We start from the raw sequence: 10,965 nt of genomic DNA, 5'->3' as shown, positions 1-10,965 counted from the left end.
AAATTTCATTTCTTTTTGTGCCATTGTTTAAGGCTTATTTTTATTATTGTTTGCTTTGTTGATTTTTCTTGTTGGATTTTCTCCAAGATTTTTTGCACTGGTAGTGGATTGATGATTCAATCAAGTGACACTACTTAACTGATTTTAATAACATGATTTTCTAATTAATTTATTAACTTAATATAATTATTAAAGTTGCACCAGTTTATCACATTGCGAAAGAGTATTTTTTTTTGTATCTTGCATTTTTAAGTGGATATTCTTTTCATTGTTAAAATGCCTGCCATATTCTAATTTCATGCAATGCTTTAGCATGCAATAAATTTAGTTTATGTGCCGGAACCCTTTACACAGTTTACCATCTCAGTTTAATCTAAAAGGATGGCTACTCAACTACTCCCTCTGTCACATAATATAAGAGCATTTTTGACACTACACTAGTGTTAAAAACGCTTTTATATTATGGGACGGGGAAGTAGTAGCTTACAAGTACTAGGGCATTCACGTTGTACAAGACAAAAATGCGACTTAAATGTAATATGTTTTCAGGCAATTGATAAATGGAGAGGAAACCAGCCGTTAGGCGAAAATCTTCCTGATAGAAAAAAGTGACTGGCGCATAAACAAAAATCAAGCACCCGATGCATAGGTGCTCCAAAGAAAAATAAACTGTGTGTTCCTTATGCTGAAACATGTGCATTCAGGAATGAAGTCATCATGAACAACCTAGACCTTGTATGTGCTCTGCCTCTTCAACAACATATATTTCTGAAACAGAGCAGAGTTTTTAGTTCCAGCCATAAACAGTTTTCTGTTTGAATCATTGTTTTCAGGTGCTGCTTACGACACCAGCTACACCTGCAGAGAGGACGAAGAAAGCTTCAGAAGGATTTATTTACCTTGTAAGTGCCAATTGGATGGGTACATATGGCAGTAGAGAAAAACAAAACACAATAACGTACCATGATCACACCATGCTCAAACCATAAAGTATCATATCTTGGTAAAATTTTCAGATGGATGTGATCATATGTTATGTAAAGCTTCAGAGAGGTATGCCGGTATGAAACCAACATGACTAATTGATCTAACAGCGAAGCTCACTGCGATATACCATATGAACCACACACATCCCTACAAAGAGTTACATCCATAAAAGATATAGGCATCGAAGTGATCATAAGCATCCAAAATTTCAGCAGTGCTAGTCGATGGGCTACCCGCCACCATCAGGACGTCAAGTGCTTTCTTGGCTTAATTTTCTGGAGTGGGAAATGCTATATCAGATTTCATTCTCTTCCCTGCTACATTATCAAGGGAGGCCCAGTCAGGATATGGGCACTCGTAGCACCAATCAGGACCAGTATACCGCACACAATGCAGCCATAATCCCTCCTCGTCGCCATCATAACTGCGAAAAAGAACAAAAGATTATGAACAGCGCCCAAAGAATTCAGAAGCGCCCAGCCTACTAGACTGAAAGTTCTCCTGAACATTTGTTAGTTATAGCCCACCCTTTATTATCGAGTGAATTTGTAGGTACTCACCCGACGGGAGCAAGGTTTGGACAGTTTGTGCACATTGGATCAATACCAAAGTCCAAATCGGCTTCAGCGCTGTTGTCAGGATCTGGTGATGGCAATGAGCACACTAATGAGGTTGCCCTATGGATACTCGTTCCCTTTGATGAACGTGGGCAAAAATTCCCCGAAACATAGAGCTCATCATTAGCTATTGGGTAACCAAGGTGTTTTAGATGCACCCGTATCTGCATTTTTCACAGTTTTAGGCCAACAGAAGAAGATATCAGCAATACACATAACACCACAAACAGTAACAGAAATATAGATATAGGCAGCACAATTAAGATTATTTCTTTCAAAAGTAATGTATCCAGTATGAAGCTTCTTGTTAAACAAGAAAACATTGATTGTTCATCAGCTCGTCTAACAGGTGGTCAAGACATAGTATAATGCACACAGTACAATGATACAACAGGTTCCAGCAACCATTAGGAGGACTCCAGTGTAGCGGCAACTGGCACAACACATTGGCTGCAGCCATCTTACAAAGACTAGGTTCTGGCAGTTCCAGGCCCCTTCATTGTACACACAAGCATTGCACAGCCTCCAAATCTTTCACAGCGTCAAGATGATTAACGAGCTAGGCTTTTAATTTTTATTACCAGGATGTTTCACGTGTGTGAACGTAAGTAGACACATGTGCATTCATAAAGGGTAAAACAGGATTAGGTACCTGGTGAGTTCGGCCAGTGACAGGTTTGCACAAGACAATGCTGTGGTTCCCATCAGTGCAAATCCTCTGAAACTTGGTGCATGCTTGTTTTCCACTTGGGATGGCTTTACCAGGACCATTAGAAACCTGTAGTTGAAAAACCAAATTTAGCATATGTACTTTTGGACAAAAACAATTCACAATTCTTTACAGACCTCGACAGTGCTCCTTCCTTCCCGTGCATTGAAGTTTACATTAGCATCAACAGTTTGCTGCAAGAAATCCGTTTAAATAAAAAAAGCATGACACAAAAATTTAAAAAGGAAACAAATAAATCTGAAAGGTTTCTTCTGTTTTAAAGAATTTGCCACTGAGACATTCCTGGCCTGGTGGCTATAGCTTTTATTTTATAAAAAAATACTCACTAAAAATATTTGCTAAAGACTAGGAAGTTCCACTCCAAGTGAATGGACTTGGTTTTGCATTCAGGAAGTCTGAACTCTCTACTGCCATACCAACATTTCGGATTTAGTGTTCAGCTATAAAGCTAATGGCTCCACAAAGTGGTGGAGTTTTCTTTTGCTGAAATGTTTCTATATTTTAATTGCTAAGTTACGCAATTTGGTCAAAAGAGATCTCAAAATATTCTCAAAGCTTTTGCACAGTAAGAAATAGTATCCAAGGAACCGCAACATGTGAAATAACACAAACCTTGGGATGACAATGCAAGAAACCATAAAAAATTATTCAACTTATTTTACAAAAGAAACAACTTCTGTTCATGGATCCAAAGAGACACCATAAAACTGTCGCAGTAAAAAAAACATACCTCGCCTTCAGGAAATACACCAACAACTTTGGCTACATACTCTTTCTGCAGCAAATTAGCTTCTATCTGTGGTAACGGTAATTCAGATGAACAAATTGGGTAATAAGATAAAATATCTCAATGGACAAAATATAAGGTAAGTGCAGACACACATAATAAACACAATGATATGCTGACTGCAGACGCTCAATGAACAGGTGTGGAGTGATAAAATAAGGTGAGGGCTAGCACCTGCTGCCTGAAACGTTCTGCTCGTTCAGCACTTTTAGCGAATATAAGGAGACCTGAAACTAACCGGTCTAACCGATGCACAGCTGAAACAATAATAGAGGTGGTCAAGGAATTTCAGTACATCCATAAATAGCAATAAATGTACAAAGATAGGGTAAAAGGAATAAACAAAAGAAGAAAGTCCATTTTGTCATGCTCACTTTACCCCGTAAACTAAATTTTGCACAGACAACCCCACTGATTTATAACTTTGCATTGACTTTACCCTCTAGTCAGGGATTGATGCTGGCGTGGCCAAGTTTGGGTGACCAAAGGCCACTTAAGAAGGGATAGCCGGATAGGTGCTGGTGTGGCTTCAGGTTGGATCCGCCTCCTTAGCTGAGACATCGTACAGAGCTTCAGGTCCAGCTACGGCCGTGAATTAATCTTGTTGCTCCAGATATGCCTTCATGATGGATCCTTGAGCAGGTGCTTGTGGTGGAGCAGTTGCGCAGGCACATGGCACTAAGTCTGATGCAGTGAGAGGCGACCTTGCACAACCGGTGAAATCGAGCCATCCCATCCCCACTCTGAATTCCTAGACACATACGGCAATAAGGAAAGGACCTCGATAAATTGAGAAATTAAAGCACTGCAGCAGCAGCAGCAGAAATTTAAGCAAGCCCAACGATGTTGCTTCCATGTTATTTCCAAAATATGCCTCCGTGGGTGATTTCTAATCCAATCTTCTGTCCTTTTCTCTCTTCCTAACTCACTCCTATTACAATCCATGCTGAAGAAGAATCAGTCCTCTGTCAATTCATAACAGAGAAGAGTAAGTGGGAGCTCACGAAACGTCACAACAACGCTCATGACTCATGAGCAGGATCACAGACGGGGCATGTGGAGTCTAAGACCACACAGAGCTTGGCGGGGTCCATAGAGGCGCTCGAACAGCCAGCAGGCAGGCATGGCGGCAGAGCTTGCATGGTAGAGATCTGAGGTGCAGGCATGGAAGGTCTCGTGAAGCGGGCAGGCATGCGGGCAGGAACCGAGCTCACATAGCATGGAAGTCACGTCTTTGGTACCATGCTATGAGAGGGAGAGGTGCCATGGACTCTCTCTGTTTTCCTGTCACGCCCGAAGGCAGGCGAGTACACGACCAAGAGGAGGGGATAAGACAGTGATGAATGATCCTCTGCATAAGTTCTCTACATGGCGTTCGAGCATTACGAACTATCTGTTTGCATGGCAACCGCAGAGGAATGGGGGTCTAGACATTCAGTGATCCCAAATTTAGTTTACGGCATCAAAGTGAGCACAATAAATAGTTTGAGGGAGTAAAAAGGACTTTCTCCTAAAGAATAGTATGAGGGAGTATAATGGAAGCCATTGATGGCATAACTGAGGCAAAGGATACGAAATAGAGGTGTCAATCCATGCTCTGCCTCCATAATTCCTACTACGGTGTTTTTACGGTATTGTCCACAGGGATGAACCTACACAAGAAAAACACTTTCCTTTTGTAAGTAGCAATAAGTGACTGAAGCTACATATAGCTGAACAGACATAATGGCATTCTAGTTCTCAAATACAGTGCTCATCTTGAACGGACAGAAATCTCATCAACTAAAAATGTTACGGCTAACTCACCATGAATTCATTTATCCAAACATGACTAACCTAAAATACTATCATATCATAGAAGGGTCCTAATGATTAGTTTTCATTGCTTTTGAATCATGGTTCTAGTGATTAGTAGCTACAACGTTGTACCATTCAACAATAACTACAAAATATGTCCTTGTAATTCCACAGAAGACCTTTGGAAAAAAAATCCAATAAAGTAAACTTTAAGGGCAGTGCTTGTATAACTTGCAGACCGGGTAGAACCTAATTGTCTGTAATTCATCTACTCATGTAACGTATTCTGATCAACAAGTTCCAAGAACTATAATAGTATTATGTTATACATGCAATTTTCATGAAAATTGTTAAAAGAAGAAAGCTGCATAGCTTTTTTTATATGCATCACAAAGTATAACATCTTTCCCGAACATTGCAATTATAGACTTACTGGAACAGATGCCGGCTTGCAAACAGTTACAACATCAACTTCATTCTGAAGGATTACAATATTACCACCCAAGACTGGTGGCTCATGCCTGAAAGAGTAACCACCTTCAGGAATATGCCAACTCAAAAAATTTAATGAGAAATATGCATGAGTATTAACGCTAAAGCAAGAATAAATAGCTACAGTTGTTAAAAGCCAAAGGAAGCATGTACGGGTAATAGTTACATCAAAGATGGGGAAAAGGAGCCCATGAAGAAGCTGGGTGTGACTCAGGACCTATATAAAGGCAGGCATGTTCAAACTGGCAATCAGTATTGTCTTAAAAGCCAGCGTATCAATAATATATGTCATTTGCACTATCTAGAGAACTATTTTGTAGTTTAGTTTAGCTTAAAATCCCATGAATAAAAAAATGTGTCATTGACCAATATATCCATTAGTTGCTAAACTGTTTTGTTTGGATTTTTTGTGGTTCATATATGAGGATATAGTGTGCAGTAATAACTTATGCTGCACCCAATTTCGGACCAATTTTCAGCTACGTTACTGCTCTGTTTGTTCAAGAATATATGCAGTTTAGGATGCCGCCAGGATATCTTTTGACCACTACTTTGCATACAAGCTGAATGCAAATGCATTGTTATAGTAACTTATATAATAAGTAAATGTAAATCCACTAACTGGCATATATCTCCATACAAATCCAATGGTCGCAACAGCTGGCTTAGACTAACAAATTATGCACTTGTCATACTACAAATAGATTTTAATATAGAATTTCTATGTTAGTGGTTAGAGCTAGAGAAGTTTAACTATGTGTATTTTCGAAAAACATGTATATACTGAACCGAGAGAGTAATCAAGCAATAATCTAAATGTGCCTTAGAAACCTTGACACACCTGTGCAAGAAATGGCTTATCTTTTGTGATGATTTCACAATATAGTCTGCCTGAACCATTTGCTCATCCACCTGAAGCCTCCCGCACTTCACTGCATGAACCTAGCAGTTTCATCATTTATTTCAGATACAGAAATGACGATATTGCCAAAGAGCAAATAAAGCTGCCCAGAATTCAATGTACAAGCACTAAATCATTAAAGGATACCACACAGTTCAAGATAGTGGGATGCCACACGAAATGTATTCAGAAGCAGAGTTCTGGTAAATGCATTTCTACAAGTAAAATGCAATGATCTCACGCTTGAGCATGTGAGCAAGGAACGGTGTGATGCGGATAGCATTAAAAGAGAGTATTGCACGCCTACATAGTATTCACGGGGGCGCCCCTTGAATTCATCCGTGAAGAGATCTACAATGGTCTTCCCAGCCCATCTGTTCTTCGCCTGCAAACCAAATTCAGAATTTGGTCCAAACAATATTGGTAAGACCAACTGTAGCAAGCAAATCCCTAATGTTATTCTATGACTGGAACAAGATAGAAAATAAGGCTAAAGCATTCAGAGTTATGAATGACTGATTATTTTGAGTGGAACAGAAAAATCCACGACTGCTGCACATATGCCCTAAGCAATTGAAACTGGACGCCGACAGTGGTACAGTATAAATTAACAAGTAAAACGAAATAGGTGGGCGAAGAGAAGGTCTGGTTACATGGGAGATGAACTCGAAGTAATAGGGCCTCACGTAGCGCCGCCCTGCGAGGAGAAGGGAACCGTTCTTCAATGGTCAGTTCGGGGAGCGTCTAGGGCTAGAAACTCAGAGGGGGTGGGACGGAGCGAGGCTGCGCCGCAGCGGTTACCGTTGCGGAAGATGTAGTCCTGCGCCTCGGGCGGGTTGGCCGGCGTCTGCCACACGATCCCAGCTCCTGCCAGCGCCCCCGCCATCTGAGGCGGCTGAGCCCCGGAGTCACACTCCTCCGTCTCAGCAGCTCACGGCCGGAAGCCTACGGCGGCGGCGGCGGCGGCGCAGTACCTGAGGGCGCGGGGAGGATTTGGGGAGAGTTGGTGATGAAGCCGTGTGGCGGTACGGGTGGGGTTATGACCGTTGGATCGATCAAATCCGGTGCAAATCAGTATTTTTAGTTGTTCCACTAGCTAAAGCGTCCGTGCGTCATAATCTTCAATGACGGTGATCATATTTTGCTGCATCATGAAGATACACTATCATTCTTAATTTTGTATAAACATGAACAATTTTTTAAACTCGTGCACATATTTGAAAACATGAGTATTTTTCAAATTCATGAACAATTTTATAGAATTTTGAGCATTTTATAAAATCAAGAACATTCTTTGAATTCATGAACATTTTATGCTATTTGCAAACATTTATTAATATAAAATTCCTGAATTGGCAAATATTTCTAGAATCGACGAACATTTTTGAAAATTGGTGGAACAATTTATGAAATTCAAGAACATTTTTTTCATTTGGCAATCATTTTTTTGATCTAACAAACATTTTTAGAAATGCATGATCATTTGTTGAATTGGAAAATATTTTATGAATGAAAAAACTATTATGTAAGTTATGAATAGTTTTTGAATTTTTAGGATATTCTTTCATTCATGAACACAAGTTGTTTTTTCAAAAGTAAGACATCATTGTGGTTGTCCTTCCGCACATAGACAATAATATATTTCATCTATTTAATATTCTATATGTTGCAAGAGAATAAGAAATCTAGTTACGATTGAGAAAAGCCTTGCAGTATGCTTAGTACATGGAGACGCAATCCTACAGTTGGTCTTGAATATATATTATGGTGTAAGGAAATCATAACTGAAATATGAGGAAAAGAACACATACTTCTTAGATGAGGTTGCAAACCAAATGCTTATGTAAAGCTGCGAACAGCACATACATTGACAATGTATTATGAAAATCATGACACTCCATCACATGTTGACGATACTTAGAACACACCAGAGTGGTTACTAAAATGAAAAGCAGGCACCTCAAGTAAACATATCAATGGCATTGAACCAATATTGTGAAGTAAAATATTAACACCAAAAGATCAAATGGGGATTTTCACAATCAAAGGAGTTCAGCTCTCTTCCTCGTGATTACTACCAGTTTGCACTAAAAAGCAAGTTGATCTGGAGCAGCATTATGCCACAGCCTCCGGTCACTAACTTCGCACACAGAAATTAGCCTCTAAGAATAAAAGACACCGTACAAAAAAGGCTTGGCACGACTCCTCAATTTCATACAGGAGGCCCATAATATCCGATATGTCATGTTTTCTTTAGTTCCACATCTCCACCAGGACCTGCCAATCATATTGAAAGGTAACATAAGGCCATTGTTCCTCCTTCATAGGTATACCATATCCTGGAGAGCAAGTGTTTCAGCAAATAGAGAGTTGGAAATATTTGCAATAAAATAGAGTTACTTAAAATGTAGAACCCACTGAAGAATATTGTTCCAAATTACAGTCTCATAAAAGCACTAAAACAGAGTTAAAAAGAGTTTTCTCCACTTGGCATGGAACATGCACAGAGGAGTGTGGTATGTAACAATAAAATCATTTATCTAGTGAACATTACCTAGGAAGTTTTATTCCAAGTACCGCAGACCAATCGAGATATCCAACAACCCCTTGATGAACATCGTCAATACATTTGCTCATTCAAGTCCAGTTTTGGCAATCAAAGCCTATTTATCAAAAGAATGTTAACAGTAATAACATAAGAGCTGCAAATGTGGCTAAATCAGTAGATTGTATATTTCTATAGTGGGCAACAAATGAAGTTGTCCAAATTCCAAAAAACACAGACATAAGTTAACCATTTTTAATATTCAATTTCAGATACGATGCGGGTTGTTGGATATAGATTGCCCGTAGCATCTCTAGCAATTACAGTTTGGCATGTCACTGTGAAATACAAACAAAGAGAGGTGAGGAGGGAAAATATACCAGGTGAAGTAGGTGGCGAATTAGGTGGTGAGTAGATGTTAAGGAGGATGCAGGCAACAACAACATATTGGTTCTTTATTTTAGCTTCAAAGATAAGATGCCTTGTGATATGCAAAAGAGTTTTTTTTTCTGCTAGTCGTAGAGCATCATCGACACTATGTACTGTAAATAAAAACACATCAGAGGTTCTAAAATGACCCAAAGAATAAAAGAATGAGGAAATTGGGATTCACGCATACATATGTCAAGTTGACATGCTAAAACCTATCACTTGGATCACAAAATAATCTTCACTCAGCTTGAACCTAAAATAAAGAACCACGATGTTGTTATAATCCATGAAACATGCACATCATACCTCGTTATTTTTGAAATCTGCCATTTGTATAGAATATCACGGCTTAGACCTAAACTTTACCTAGAGAATGGGGAGGACAATGTCAGCACGAGCAGCAAAAAAGATGATTTTGGCATTGGGGAACACTTAGACAAGTTCACACAACCATTTTATAACAAGAATTTCACCCAATAGAAACAAAATTTCAAAATAGCCTAGTATCTTCCCATCTGGTATATTCTTCAACTCAAACATAGCAAGCGAGTAAGCTATGTAAATTAGCACCAAGGATAGCCAGTGGATCTAACAAAATATTCTAGACCGAACAACACTATGTTCTAAAAGGCCCAACGTTGTAAATTTTATAAGAGAAGAATATCTTACCATCCAATCCAAACACACTGAAATGGGAAAGAACAAAAAAAATTGGATCTGAGCGAAGGAACTGGCAACGACTGTGTTGAAGGAAAAAACTATAGGATGGAGTCGAAATGTATTAACTGACTCACTCGTTTTATTACTTGACTCACTCATTTGTACAGTCGCACAACGCCTAGAACGAAGCACGAGTAGCCGTCCTACACCTCACCCAGGACGAGGTCATAAGCCTACACAAGATCACAATGACATAATTCTTAATTCAGACTTTGTATGCAAGGATTCATGGTATCATGGGTATCAATATATCATATAATAGTAGAAAATTCCTTCAAAAATAAACATAGCAGAAGTCCGAACAAGAGAAGAAAATACCACTATGCCCCCTTGATTCAGTTGAACCACTCCACTTCAATCTTCAGTATCATCTTGCATGTCACCTTGGCCATTTCATGGTACTTGGTGGCCACTTCATAGTGAGTCAACAAAGAAGGTGGGGATATTCCGATGATATCACAGAAAAGGAAGTAACATGGCCTCTCATGGCGATTGAAGTGCATCCTTGCGCACATAACTAGTACGCTTCCCATATAAATCACCATTTGCACTAAAGTTGCATTGTGTATGAATATTTAGATGAAGTCATCTCATTGGATATGTAGAAGGAAGAGGGATGCTCTCTACTTACCTCTTCCAGGGTCTGCACCGTCGTCATGCTCCTCCCTCCCTCTCTCTATATCTCTCTCTTGGTCGTACACCAAGTAAGCTTGCACATGTAACACACGTCTCAACCAATACTCTTTTTAGTGGTACATCTACCACAAATCATACTCATTTAAAGGTCTGATGCAAAACTCATGGAGCTTAAATATAATAGCCACCACCATATACAACTCGTTATGATATTGTCAGTTGGGTAACAATGAAAAGTTGTTCCCCACGATTAGATCCATGGAGGGCATATCGCTCTATTGCTCATAGAATAGACTATGGGTAGAGAATAAATGTTAGCCG

At 39.4% G+C, this 10,965-nt stretch overlaps 1 protein-coding gene across 1 annotated transcript; it reads right to left on the bottom strand.

Annotated features, from left to right (window-relative positions):
* Positions 1-528: 528 nt before the first annotated feature.
* On the bottom strand, positions 529-7,341 carry LOC123452724 (RNA pseudouridine synthase 7). The gene is made up of 13 exons (XM_045129435.1): positions 7,113-7,341; positions 6,965-7,008; positions 6,619-6,696; positions 6,252-6,352; positions 5,352-5,439; positions 4,695-4,773; positions 3,296-3,378; positions 3,065-3,130; positions 2,451-2,507; positions 2,257-2,382; positions 1,548-1,768; positions 963-1,411; positions 529-858 (listed from the first exon to the last, which is right to left on the bottom strand). The coding sequence occupies exons 1-12, from the start codon at positions 7,195-7,197 to the stop codon at positions 1,255-1,257; spliced, it is 1,185 nt and encodes a 394-aa protein (XP_044985370.1). The 5' UTR covers positions 7,198-7,341; the 3' UTR covers positions 529-858; positions 963-1,254.
* Between the last annotated feature and the right edge of the window lie 3,624 nt (positions 7,342-10,965).

Source organism: Hordeum vulgare, chromosome 5H, assembly GCF_904849725.1.
Source record: "Hordeum vulgare subsp. vulgare chromosome 5H, MorexV3_pseudomolecules_assembly, whole genome shotgun sequence".
NCBI classification, from domain to species: Eukaryota; Viridiplantae; Streptophyta; class Magnoliopsida; order Poales; family Poaceae; genus Hordeum; species Hordeum vulgare.
The sequence above is the reverse complement of the archived record's forward strand: the minus strand, read 5'-3'. Positions and strand labels throughout refer to the sequence as shown.